Raw genomic sequence first — 14,875 nt, 5'->3', positions numbered from 1 at the left:
ATACAGAAACACGCTGCAAATACTCACAACATAACCAAATACAGAAACACGCTGCAAATACTCACAACACAACCAAATACAGAAACTCACTGCAAATACTCACAAAACAACTAAATGCAAACCCACTGCAAATACAGAAAAGTGCTGCAAATACTCACAACACAACCAAATACAGAAACACGCTGCAAATACTCACAACATAACCAAATACAGAAACACGCTGCAAATACTCACGACACAACCAAATACAGAAACACGCTGCAAATACTCACAACACAACCAAATACAGAAACTCACTGCAAATACTCACAAAACAACTAAATGCAAACCCACTGCAAATACAGAAAAGTGCTGCAAATACTCACAACACAACCAAATACAGAAACACGCTGCAAATACTCACAACATAACCAAATACAGAAACACGCTGCAAATACTCACAACACAACCAAATACAGAAACATGCTGCAAATACTCACAACACAACCAAATACAGAAACTCACTGCAAATACTCACAAAACAACTAAATGCAAACCCACTGCAAATACAGAAAAGTGCTGCAAATACTCACAACACAACCAAATACAGAAACTCGTTGCAAATACTCACAACACAACCAAATACAGAAACACGCTGCAAATACTCACAACACAACCAAATACAGAAACACGCTGCAAATACTCACAACACAACCAAATACAGAAACTCGCTGCAAATACTCACAACACAACCAAATACAGAAACTCACTGCAAATACTCACAAAACAACTAAATGCAAACCCACTGCAAATACAGAAAAGTGCTGCAAATACTCACAACACAACCAAATACAGAAACTCGCTGCAAATACTCACAACACAACCAAATACAGAAACTCACTGCAAATACTCACAAAACAACTAAATGCAAACCCACTGCAAATACAGAAACTCGCTGCAAATACTCACAACATTATCAAATACAGAAATGTGCTGCAAATACTCACAACACAACCAAATACAAACCCACTGCAAATACAGAAAAGTGCTGCAAATACTCACAACACAGCCAAATACAGAAACGTACTGCAAATACTCACAAAACAACTAAATACAAAAATGTGCTGCAAATACTCACAGCACAACCAAATACAGAAACGTGCTGCAAATACTCACAACACAACCAAATACAGAAACACGCTGCAAATACTCACAACATAACCAAATACAGAAACATGCTGCAAATACTCACAACACAACCAAATACAGAAACACGCTGCAAATACTCACAACACAACCAAATACAGAAACTCACTGCAAATACTCACAAAACAACTAAATGCAAACCCACTGCAAATACAGAAAAGTGCTGCAAATACTCACAACACAACCAAATACAGAAACACGCTGCAAATACTCACAACATAACCAAATACAGAAACACGCTGCAAATACTCACAACACAACCAAATACAGAAACACGCTGCAAATACTCACAACACAACCAAATACAGAAACACGCTGCAAATACTCACAACACAACCAAATACAGAAACTCACTGCAAATACTCACAAAACAACTAAATGCAAACCCACTGCAAATACAGAAAAGTGCTGCAAATACTCACAACACAACCAAATACAGAAACACGCTGCAAATACTCACAACACAACCAAATACAGAAACACGCTGCAAATACTCACAACACAACCAAATACAGAAACACGCTGCAAATACTCACAACATAACCAAATACAGAAACACGCTGCAAATACTCACAACACAACCAAATACAGAAACACGCTGCAAATACTCACAACACAACCAAATACAGAAACTCACTGCAAATACTCACAAAACAACTAAATGCAAACCCACTGCAAATACAGAAAAGTGCTGCAAATACTCACAACACAACCAAATACAGAAACACGCTGCAAATACTCACAACACAACCAAATACAGAAACACGCTGCAAATACTCACAACACAACCAAATACAGAAACTCACTGCAAATACTCACAAAACAACTAAATGCAAACCCACTGCAAATACAGAAAAGTGCTGCAAATACTCACAACACAACCAAATACAGAAACACGCTGCAAATACTCACAACACAACCAAATACAGAAACACGCTGCAAATACTCACAACACAACCAAATACAGAAACACGCTGCAAATACTCACAACACAACCAAATACAGAAACTCGCTGCAAATACTCACAACACAACCAAATACAGAAACTCACTGCAAATACTCACAAAACAACTAAATGCAAACCCACTGCAAATACAGAAAAGTGCTGCAAATACTCACAACACAACCAAATACAGAAACTCGCTGCAAATACTCACAACATTATCAAATACAGAAATGTGCTGCAAATACTCACAACACAACCAAATAAACAAGTGGGCTGCAAATACTCACAAAACAACCAAATACAAACCCACTGCAAATACAGAAAAGTGCTGCAAATACTCACAACACAGCCAAATACAGAAACGTACTGCAAATACTCACAAAACAACTAAATACAAAAATGTGCTGCAAATACTCACAGCACAACCAAATACAGAAACGTGCTGCAAATACTCACAAAACAACCAAATACAAAAACCCACTTAAAAGCGCTGCATATACTCACAACACAACCAAATACAAAAACGAAAGTACTTACAACACAACTAAATACAGAATAGCACTCCAAACACTCACAACACAACCATACAGAAATGCGCTGCAAATACAGGAAAGTGCTGCATATACTCACAACACAACCAAATACAGAAACATGCTCCAATAACAGAAACGCGCTGCAAATACTCACAACCAAATACAGAAGCCTCTTGCAAGTAATTGCAACACAACCAAATACAGAATCAAGCTGCAAATACAGACCAGGTCAGAAATATTTAAGGGAACCGCAACAAGTGTCAGGGTTGCTGGGTGACACAGAGCTCTAGTGAAAGTCCAATAGCCAGGAGTATCCAAAGAACGTATTTATTTCCAAATGATAGACAGAGAATCCGAACAAACACCAGCAAACTAACATTAAGACGACACCATGACACAAAAGGGCAAACGACTTATAAAGGGTAACTAATGATAGAACACAGGTGACACAGATGACTAATAATCAAAGACAGGTGATACAGATAATGACTAAACAAGGACTAAACCAACTGATCACAAACAGACGGGGGAAGACAGAGGGAGAAACCAAATGACAAACAGTGCAAGGCAAAAGACAAGAAGTGACAGGTGAATTGTGACAGTACCTCCCCCTCCCGGTAGGCGCGTCTCGCGCCGTGATGGAAACACCGGGGAGGGGGGGCGGGCGCCCTGGAGGCTGTTACGGAGCAGGACCTTGCTGAGTTGGGAAGGCCTCCAGGGCGGAACAGGAAGCCATGGCGGGTCAGGCGGCCATGGCCGGACAGGCAGTTCGAGCGGCCATGGCGGGTCAGGCGGCCACGGCCGGACAGGCAGTTCGAGCGGCCATGGCGGGTCAGGCGGCCATGGCCGGACAGGTAGTTCGGGTGGCCATGGTGGGTCAGGAGGCCACGGCCAGACAGGCAGTTCAGGTGGCCATGGTGGGTCAGGAGGCCATGGCCGGACAGGTAGTTCGGGTGGCCATGGTGGGTCAGAAGGCCACGGCCAGACAGGCAGTTCAGGTGGCCATGGTGGGTCAGGAGGCCATGGCCGGACTGGCAGTTTAGGTGGCCGTGGCTGAGCAGTCCCCGTGGCCCTGGCCTCGGTCCTCGGCCAGGCCACGTGGACTCGGGGTATATAGCCCCCCCCCAAAATTTTCTTTGGGAAATTCAGCAGTTCATAGGGGGGAGGCTCTGGAAGGCTGGCCGGGATCAGCTGAGACTCTGGACGGCAGGACGGGATCAGCTGAGGCTCTGGACGGCAGGACGGGACCAGCTGAGGCTCTGGACGGCCGGACGGGACCAGCTGAGGCTCTGGACGGCCGGACGGGACCAGCTGAGGCTCTGGACGGCGCTCTTGAGGAGCGGGCTCTGGACGGCGCTCTTGAGGAGCGGGCTCTGGACGGCGCTCTTGAGGAGCGGGCTCTGGACGGCGCTCTTGAGGAGCGGGCTCTGGAGGACGCTCTGGCGGCGCTGTCACTGGAGGGCGCTCTGGCGGCGCGGTCACTGGAGGGCGCTCTGGCGGCGCGGTCACTGGAGGGCGCTCTGGCGGCGCGGTCACTGGAGGGCGCTCTGGCGGCGCGGTCACTGGAGGGCGCTCTGGCGGCGCGGTCACTGGAGGGCACTCTGGCGGCGCGGTCACTGGAGGGCGCTCTGGCGGCGCGGTCACTGGAGGGCGCTCTTGAAGGCTGGACTGGACCAGCGGGGTTTCAGGAAGGCTGGACAGGACCAGCGGAGGATCAGGAAGGCTGGGCGGAACCAGCGGAGGCTCAGGTAGGCTGGACAGGACCAGCGGAGGATCAGGAAGGCTGGGCGGAACCAGTGGAGGTTCAGGCAGGCTGGACGGGACCAGTGGAGGATCAGGAATGCTGGGCGGAACCAGCGGAGGCTCAGGAAGGCTGGACAAGACCAGCGGAGGATCAGGAAGGCTGGGCGGAACCAGCGGAGGCTCAGGAAGGCTGGACATCTTGGGGTGTCTCTGGGTTGGCAGGTGGCCGGGACCATTGGTGGGGTATGTGGAGGTTCTTGGCGTTGGGTGAGCTGACGCGATGTGTTGTGCTTCTGAGGGGGCTGGATGATAAGACTTAATCGGACTGATTTGATCAATTTCTTCAACTTCGAAATCAGACCCATTCAAAAACAGAATGAGATTGACTAGCTCGATCAAGGGGAATTGACAGGTAGGAAGATCGCAGCGAATCATGTTTTGGTCCAGCCCCAACAGAAACACAATGCTGATACAGGCGTCGGGCCAGCTCACCTGATGGGAAAGCTCAATGAACTCCTCCACATACCTCTCCAATGCCCGACCACTCTGCCGTAGTCCCCATAGCCTGTCCTCAGCCATCTTTAATATTTGGTGTCATCTTCTGTCAGGGTTGCTGGGTGACACAGAGCTCTAGTGAAAGTCCAATAGCCAGGAGTATCCAAAGAACGTATTTATTTCCAAATGATAGACAGAGAATCCGAACAAACACCAGCAAACTAACATTAAGACGACACAATGACACAAAAGGGCAAACGACTTATAAAGGGTACCTAATGATAGAACACAGGTGACACAGATGACTAATAATCAAAGACAGGTGATACAGATAATGACTAAACAAGGACTAAACCAACTGATCACAAACAGACGGGGGAAGACAGAGGGAGAAACCAAATGACAAACAGTGCAAGGCAAAAGACAAGAAGTGACAGGTGAATTGTGACAACAAGTGTATTTGCAGCACGTTTCTGTATTTGGTTGTGCTGTGAGTATGTTCAGCACATCAGCACAACTCATGAAGATATTTTCTTAATTTGCTCATGCTTTTTCTATTTGCATGTGTTTTCTTCAGTTGCAGCACATTGAACTCTCTCTGCCACCGTACAAATCAGCATATTAGAATGATTTCTGAAAGATCATGTGACACTGAAGACTGGACTACTGAAAGTTCAGCTTTGCCGTGACAGGAATAGATTACATTTTAAAATATATTAAAATAGAAAACAGTTACTTAAAATTGTAATAATTTGATCCAATAAATTTAGCCTTGTTAAGTGTAGACTTCACATTCTTCACAAAAACATTAAAAAACTTAACCAACCCCAATATACTGTACACTACTGATAGATGTCCACAAAAGTACAAACCCGCAAAGTGCAAAAATATTGAACCATTGGTCAGGCATATGCAGCAAGCAGTATTTTATCTTTGGCACCCCCTACAAATATGTTCTATTCACAAACCTCTTTTCGTAGATCAACTGAATGATTGCTTGAAACAAGTTTTGAATAGTCGCCTCTGTTTTTCTGTGGTTTCAGACATTTTAATGTCAGTGACGTGTGGGAGGTGGAAGGGCAGCTTAAGACAAAGTATTGCATTCATGTTCCGTTACTGTACTGTTTTTTTTTCTTTCCCACACATTAACAATGGAACTTGATGGCTCAGAGAGTTTACAGTAGGTTCACACACTTTAAACTAACCGCACCATAAGTCACCGCCAAAAGCCAATAACTTTTGCTGATTTTCCATATACAAAAAATGCAATGTTTGCATGGTGAAGGCTTATATAAAATCTGAAACCTTTCCGAACTTTACTTTAAACACTAGTTTTCTATGCACTGTGATAATCTGGATCACTGCATTATTTCAATTTGAAAATAGGCCATATTGGTGTTTTTATTCAAATTCTATCCAATTTTTTAATGTTGATTCTAAGCACTGATGTTATCTGAATATCAACATATCCTCATTGAGCAAGCAGCACTGCTCACAGACTCCAGATGTATATCCAGCTAACAAAAATAAAGAGTACTTTTATAGATCTCAGTCAGTTAGTGTACATATGCAAAACAAGAAATCTGATTGGTGGTTTATACATACCGCACCAACGGGAAAGGCCAGAACAGCCATCATCCAGTCTCTTAAGCCAATCAGCTTCCTCAGCTGTCTCTCTTGCTCCATACTGGCACTGCCTTTTGTCAAAAGGCTTGAGAGGTCAGTCAGGACACACACTCCAAAGAACACCGCCTGAATGACCTGACATGGGGAATCATAACATAGTGGTTAGAAAAAGGTAATGTAGTATACCCTGAAGAAATGGGACACATGTCTTAGATTTGTAAATGCAGCTTCTAAGAACAATATTGTGACATTTTGACTTTTACATTGTGACAAAGACATAGTAAAAAACAAATAAAAGATTTATATTGTAAGAATATTGCACAATATAATTATTGCCCAAGCACCGAAGGTATCCGTTAGTTTTCTTATTGTTCTTCTTCCTTCTTTTTTTTCTTCTTCCGCTCTGGAAGCCTATGGCAGCCCATAAAACTGCTTACAATAAAGTTATGAAATTTGAAGTTTTCCTATGTCAGCCAGTTCAAATTTTGTAGTAAAATGCTGTATTTTTCAAACACTTTAGCGTACTGTCATGAATCTTAAGAATCTTATTGTTATGAAGCAGACGGGACAAGAAGGTAAGTGTTATACAAATGGTGTTTTATTTATACAAGCAGCAGTGCCGGAGGTGAATGGTAAGTTCGTGAAGGTGAGCAAGACTTGAAGTGACGAATACTGAGCTGGATGGTAACGTGAAGAGAGTAACAGGTCCTTTCCGTTTTAGGTGGCGAGACTGGAGGATTCCAAGAACGAAAGCCAGAGGGGTTCAGAGTGTTCGTGGATCCACCACCCTCCGCTGACGCGGAAGTCAGCTTACGGCCACACACCGCTAATGACAGGATACTGAGAAGACACAGAGGACTGGCGCTTGGAAGACTGGAACGAGACAGAGATAAGGTAAGTACAATTGGGTAAGTAATCTCGATAGTGATACTCGCCAAGAGTTACTGGAAGTCCGCTTTCTCTGGAACGAGCCCGGACAATGAGTGGTGTGTGGAGAGTGGCTTTTGTAGAGAGGAGGATGATTGAGGACAGGTGTGCAGGTGATTGGATCCAGGTGATGGTGATCTGTGATGAGCTGCGTGAAGACTGACTGATACGTGACATATGGCCCCCCTCCCGGAACGGCGCGTCCTCGCGCCGAAATGGATACACCAGCGGAGGGAGGGTGGGGGTTCAGGAGGCGGGTGAGGAGCAGGTGACGAACTGGAGATGGACATATGATCAGGGACGTGAGGCCAGGGTGGAGTGGAAGGAGGGAGGAGCCAGAGTGCAGTCAGGAGTAGGAGGAGCCGGATGATGGTCCAGAGCCCAGCCAGGATGACACCCCAGGGCGGAGTCGAGGGAGGGAGGAGGGTCCACGACACCCTGGGGACGAGCGACGGAGACGAAGCCTCTGGGGAAGATGAGCCAGGAGCAGCCGAGCAGACGGAGAGCCAGGGTGACACCGCAGGTCTGGAGGGCCAAGGTGACGCAGCAGGCTCAGGGGACCGAGGCAGAGCTGGGGCTCCGGAAGACCGCAGTGACACCGGAGCGACAGAGGACATAGGCGGAGCTGGAGGGAAGGAGGAGCCTGACGGAGCCGGAGGGACGGAATGACGAGGTGAAGCCGGAGGAGTGGAGTCCTTAGGCGACGGATGGTCAACGACTGACCAAGGCGGAGCCGGAGAGACGAGGGAGCCCGGAGGAGCTGGTGGGATGACGGGCCACGGTGGAGATGAGGGAGCCAGGAGCCAAGACGGAGCCGAAGGGTCGGAGGACCGAGGTGGAGTCCAGGACTCGGAGGATGTAGGCAGGGACTGGGGAATGATCCGCCTTGGCGCAGCTGGAGCCTGGATGTCCCACGATGGCACCACACTCCTAGGTGGCGCAGCCTGAGGGTGAGCTGTGGGACAGACGGGCGGCAGCGGAGACAGGGCTGGAGGACTGGCTGGCTTGCGTGGAGGCGGGAGAGGGAGGCTGGGTGGGAACTTCGGAGAACTTGGAGCATTTGACGGAACCAGCGGAGATTCTGGAGAACTGGACGAGACCGGGGAAGACTCTGGATGACTGGGCGGAACCATCGGAGACTCTGGAAGACTGGATGAGACTGGCGGAGATTCTGGACGGCTGGGCGGAACCAGCGGGGACTCAGGACGGCTGGGCGGAACCAGCGGGGACTCAGGACGGCTGGGCGGAACCAGCGGGGAATCAGGACAGTAGGAAATTATTTCTCCAAACCAATCAATCAAATCTGCTTCAAATATCTCCAGTAATTCCTCAAAGTATCCTCCACAGCGCAGTTTCAGCTCACCCTCAGGGTTAGGAGTGTGGGCGGGGCTTTCCTCCAAGCCCTCGATCTCCACGAGTACTCCCACGGTGACGCTAGCCGGCTCACACACCTGGTCAGTCGCGACGTCCTCTGTCGCTTTAAATGCGATGGATCCTGGCGCTGCGGCTGCGGCGGGCTCTGGCTGGCGCTCCGTGCTGAAGGTAGATAGCTGCTGACTGGGCTCTGGATCGTGGTTGCACATGCTGCTGACTGTTCTTTGGTCCGGGCTTCTGTTATGAAGCAGACGGGACAAGAAGGTAAGTGTTATACAAATGGTGTTTTATTTATACAAGCAGCAGTGCCGGAGGTGAATGGTAAGTTCGTGAAGGTGAGCAAGACTTGAAGTGACGAATACTGAGCTGGATGGTAACGTGAAGAGAGTAACAGGTCCTTTCCGTTTTAGGTGGCGAGACTGGAGGATTCCAAGAACGAAAGCCAGAGGGGTTCAGAGTGTTCGTGGATCCACCACCCTCCGCTGACGCGGAAGTCAGCTTACGGCCACACACCGCTAATGACAGGATACTGAGAAGACACAGAGGACTGGCGCTTGGAAGACTGGAACGAGACAGAGATAAGGTAAGTACAATTGGGTAAGTAATCTCGATAGTGATACTCGCCAAGAGTTACTGGAAGTCCGCTTTCTCTGGAACGAGCCCGGACAATGAGTGGTGTGTGGAGAGTGGCTTTTGTAGAGAGGAGGATGATTGAGGACAGGTGTGCAGGTGATTGGATCCAGGTGATGGTGATCTGTGATGAGCTGCGTGAAGACTGACTGATACGTGACACTTATAGAACCACTTGTGGGAAAGTTATGAAATTTAGCACACCTATAGAGGACTGTTAATTTGGAGTCTCTAACTCAAACTCTCTAGCGCCACCAGTAGGCCAAGTTTGCACCTACTGGTCAAAAGATATACAAATTTGACATTTTTATTTATAATTTCTGAACAGTTTGACCCAAATTTTTTAAGACTTATCTCGTTAGATTTGAAATGGCATATTTAATCAAACAATAACCAATTTTGACCTATGTCAGCCATTTTGAGCATGAACAATTCTGAATTTATTAATAAAATGCTGTATTTTTCAAACGCTTTAGTGTATTGTTATGAATCTTATGAATCTTATAGAACCGCTTGTGGGAAGGTTATGAAATTTGGCATGCATATAGAGAACAGTCTCATCATTAACCATAGCAAATTCAGAGTCTCTATCTCAAACTCTCTAGTGCCTCCAATAGGCCAAATTTGCACCTACTGGTCAGAAGATATACAAATTTGACATTTTTGTTTATAATTTCTGAACAGTTTGACCCAAAATTATAAGACTGATCTCGTTAGATTCGAAATGGCATACTGAATTAAACAATAACCAATTTTGACCTATGTCAGCCATTTTGAGCATGAACAATTTTGAATTTATTAGTAAAATGCTGTATTTTTCAAACGCTTTAGCGTACTGTCATGAATCTTAAGAATCTTATAGAACCACTTGTGGGAAAATTATGAAATTTACCACACGGATAGAGGATAGTCTCAATATTAACCATAGCAAATTTGGAGTCGCTATCTCAAACTCTCTAGCGCCACCAATAGGCCAAATTTGCACCTACTGGTCAAACTCTGTAGCGCCACCGACAGGCCAATAACTTTGCTAATAACTTTTGAACCATAAGCAACATTTTTTCCCTCTGATTCCTTGACTCATACCGAGTCAAATGCAAAAATTTGAATTTGTACGAGGGAGGATTTTTTGCAATTTGGAATTTTCCCGAAAATGTACTTTTTCAAACTCGTTATAGATGGATTGTATACTGACAAATGTCTTTAACAGTGGTCTCCAATCCTGCTTAGCTCATTATTTTACCTCTATTGTGCTTGGCCACTTAATTGCTGCTTGCATTTATTTTTTTATGATATGATCCCAAACCTTTTAACAGTTTTTTATTTATTTATTTACAAATATAACATATATACACATATTTTAATCTATATATTAGCCGTCAGAGTTCAAAAAGCTGAATGGCAGAAATTAGTATATACATTTAATAAACTGGGGTCGTGTGGATTACTTGTGGTTTATGATGAACTCTATTTGAACTCGCATTCTGACGGCACCCATTCCCTGCAGAGGATTCATTGGTGAGCAAGAGATATAATGGTACATTTCTCCAAATCCATTCTGATGAAGAAACAAACTCATCTACATCTTGGATGGCCTGAGGCTAATAATACATTTTCTGCAAATTTTCATTGTTGGTTTAAAAATTCCTTTAAGACCTAAATGAAAACAGCAGGCAAAGCTGACCGAGATGTAGTTTGGTCCATTTTTGTTATAAATAAATGAAGTAATATTTTTTTTGGACGACCTCTCATTGACATGCAAATCAAAGCTGTCTTATAAAAGGAACACAAGGGGAAGTTGAAGGGAGACTTGATGAAAGCCACGCATTCATCTTTGGTTGTCTCAAAATAGAATATGAGTATTTCTAAGTGCCATCATTTTCCAAGAGCAAACAAACTCACATCACAGGAAACAGAACAATATACAGATACAGTTGACAAGCTTTATAATGTTACAATGCACGACAGGCTGCAAGAACACCGGCATTGGAATAATTTAATACACAACCTTTCCTCCACAACCTATTTCTCGTCTTAAGCTAATATGTCTTCTTTTTAGCCCATTTTCCATTAGCGAACATTCGTGATGAGAGTGTTAGGAGATTGCTTTGACATTAATTTAAGAAGGAAAGACATTATGGAATTATGAGGGTTTCTTTATTATATCTCCTCCACAGATATCCAACATGCAAAAAAGTCTCCCATTAATGCACTCTTTAATATTTCATTCCTCATTATCTCTCTGCTCCTAAATTTGTTTCCTGGTGTCTAAAGACAGGAGAAGCCCTGCTAAGGCTTCATATAAATGTTCGATTTGTCCAAAACCAATCTTTTATTGGAAAAGTCTTAAATCCCTATTACCAGCCGCCTAAAATGATCTATTTTTCTTACTCTACCCTCACTACTGCTTTTGATCTTTGCTTTAGCTGAGCTAAAAATGGACGTTCATCCTTTTCTCACATCATTTGAGAGTTAAAAAACAGCCAAGGACATGAAGCTAATAGAGGCATAAAATCATTTATTAGCTATGCAAAGTCTTATTTTGTGCTTATAAACAACCACAAGGATTCCTGGACTGAGACTCAAGTCTCCATGAAATTTAGTGAATTGCTTGTTTGAGGCTGGGAATAATAATAATTGGGCTAGGAAACCTCAGTTCTTATCAAAGAACAGACCGCTACAGTATAGCGCACAAACAGTGGCTCGCAAGACTTAGAAAATTAAGGTAACATTTAGCATTCGTGATAAAATAAACCTCATAATGCGCAATTGTACTAGTTCAGACTCTATGCATTCAAATGCAAAAGTATTAGACGTGAACAAACCAACTCTGATTTTATAATTATAGTTGCAAAGCGTTTGCAACATAGCAACTGCTCCCACAAAAATATAGGCTGCCTTTCATCACAGTAATGATACACTCAAAAAAAAAACTGTGCATCTGTGCTAATTAAACTCTGCTAATTAATCCACGGGTATCTCATTGTCAGATCACTAAAAGCTTTCGGCCACACTTGACCAGGCACTTTATGTATGACACTGAGAGACCAATTCTATGCCAGGCTGCTCAAGTGTCCTATTGTGAGAACGGAAAGCCAAATCTGAGCCCCTGTATTTAATCATTAATGAAGCCTGATGAAAACATAAATGGCTAAAATCACAGTTAACACAATGGTAGTTACTTAGAGTGTTAATAAATGTAACAATGCTTCAATGGAGTAGAGCAGTTGTGGATAGTCAGTGCAAGTATTTGATCCAGACGCACTTGCATTTCTCATGCCAAGATGAGATAATCTGCCTCTCTGAACATGACATGTGTTTATCGTCTGTTCTAATATTAGTTTCACACAGCCTCATCATCCAGGTTCATTATAGCAACGCTATGAGTGGTGTCAGAGGTCTTTAAATGCTGTCATAATTAATCATTATACTATCATACAAAGCAGTGCAAACAATAAATCACTTCCCTTGTCTCTACCGTTGTGGTGAAAGCGAGTCTAATTTTTTTTGTGCTCATGGAATAAATAGATATATATAAAGATATAACAGATTCAAACTAGTACTTTATTTAAAAAAAAATTACTGAGCCCAAACTTTTGAACCATAGTTATAAATGTGTTCATTGTAGTGTAGTGACTACAGCGCTAGAATATAAGGATTCTGAGAGAAAACAATGTTATGAAACAGCGTAAGGTTTGAAAATCTCCATCCACAATAATCCGAACACATCTGCGCAGAACATATCTGTATATGAGATTATTCTCAAACAAGAATGAGAGAAAAAAAGCAAACAGTGCATTGGAACAGATGTGTAAATGTGAAGTGTAACAAAACAACTTTTATTGCTATTAAAAATCACTGTTCGAAAAAGGGGGAGAAAATGGGCTGTTTATGTGGAAAACATGAGTCATTGGCTCACAGACTGTCATAACAGTCAATGCGTATGTGCGTGCGTGCAGTTGCTGGCGCCTAGTGTGACCTGCATTTACTCCAACAGACCGGTCCCTTGTGGTGCCAGAACAAAAGAAAAGGATGCTTCAGTTTATCTCTAAAAACTGTAAATGCACCCCTAATTTGCCTTCCTGCTCGTAATTCAGCACAACCCTTCAGTATAAGATTCATTATTAATGAGGATGTGAGATATGAACAGCATGACATCATCATTAGAGATTTAAAAAAGTCATTACGTCATGTGATTAACGTTTAATGCTCAGTAAATATGACGTAAGACTATTTGTGTTGGCGTTTGGACTCCTTTTTGTAGGAACCTGCATATATAACAGGGGCCTGTCTATATAATGCATTATGGAGATCTCATATAAATATAGGCTATGTATGTATATATATATATATATATCAGGCACTGCATGGGAACGAGGCACATGCACTTACCAAATCTATGAACGTAAGAAACTTCCAGCTACCGCCGTATGTTTGATGCGCGGGCATGTCTATGGCTTTGTAATTGCAGAGGATGGAAAAATAAGAGAGGAGTATCGCTACTCTGAGGATCTGTGATGGGATGAGCGCCATTTTCCTTCCCCCGTCGTATTTCCGTCTCAGGAAATATCCTGTTGACAGAGGGATGCTGTTGTGCGGTGGGGAGGAGGAGAGGGTCGCGCGGATCCGTGCGAGACGTTGGTGGAGGCGGCGGATGTGCGCGAGAGGTTGTTGCTATAGTAACAAGCATCGCTGCCTGTGCAGAGCGGCTAGTGTGTCACTGTTCTTTGTGCCCGCGCATGCTCATTGCACCAGCACCAGCACCATCGTACTGAGTTTTATGGGATTTTTTTTTCTTTTCTTTTCATTTGTCTCTCACCAGGCTAATCATTTCCGGATCTGTTTACTGCCCTAATATAGCACAAACTGTTTAGATGAAACATTTAGTCTCTAGGTCATTGTGTTGTCACATTTTGTCGTCTGTTTACTATTTCTCAAAGAAGGTTTATTTTTGGAAGTCGGTTTGTGTATTTTCATATATCAAAGAATGACAGAAAAATGATAGCAATTTCCACCAGTTCAGTTCAATTCAGTTAATTTCCTAGCTAACCAAAACTAACGTTTCCATAAAGGAAAGTTAAATTAGTCCAGTTTTTGTATGTATGTACAGTCAAGCCTGAAATTATTCATACTCCTGGCAAATTCTGACTTTAAATTACTTTTATTCAACCAGCAAGTTTTTTTTTTTTGACCAGAAATGACACAGGCTTCTCCCAAAAGATAATACGACGATGTGCAAGAGGCATCATTGTGGAAAAAATTATTACTCATCTTTTATTTACATTTGAACAAAAAGTCCACAATTATTCATACCCTTCTCAATAATCAATAGAAAAGTCTTTTTTGGCTATTACAGCAATCAAACGCTTCCTATAATTGCTGACCAGCTTTTTGCATGTCTCCACTGGTATTTTTG

At 43.7% G+C, this 14,875-nt stretch overlaps 1 protein-coding gene across 1 annotated transcript in view; it reads right to left on the bottom strand.

The window, feature by feature from the left end:
• The window catches only part of aig1 (androgen-induced 1 (H. sapiens)), an 82,157-nt gene extending 68,069 nt beyond the window's left edge, over positions 1-14,088 (bottom strand). Inside the window, exons 1-2 of the mRNA XM_073816798.1 lie at positions 13,852-14,088; positions 6,508-6,663 (exon numbers count right to left, since the gene is read on the bottom strand). Coding sequence (XP_073672899.1) covers positions 6,508-6,663; positions 13,852-13,992 — 297 coding nt within the window. The 5' untranslated portion in view covers positions 13,993-14,088. The remainder of the gene's footprint in view (positions 1-6,507; positions 6,664-13,851) is intronic.
• Positions 14,089-14,875: the final 787 nt, after the last annotated feature.

The sequence above is a fragment of the Garra rufa genome, chromosome 13 (assembly GCF_049309525.1).
Source record: "Garra rufa chromosome 13, GarRuf1.0, whole genome shotgun sequence".
NCBI classification, from domain to species: domain Eukaryota; kingdom Metazoa; phylum Chordata; class Actinopteri; order Cypriniformes; family Cyprinidae; genus Garra; species Garra rufa.
The sequence above is the reverse complement of the archived record's forward strand: the minus strand, read 5'-3'. Positions and strand labels throughout refer to the sequence as shown.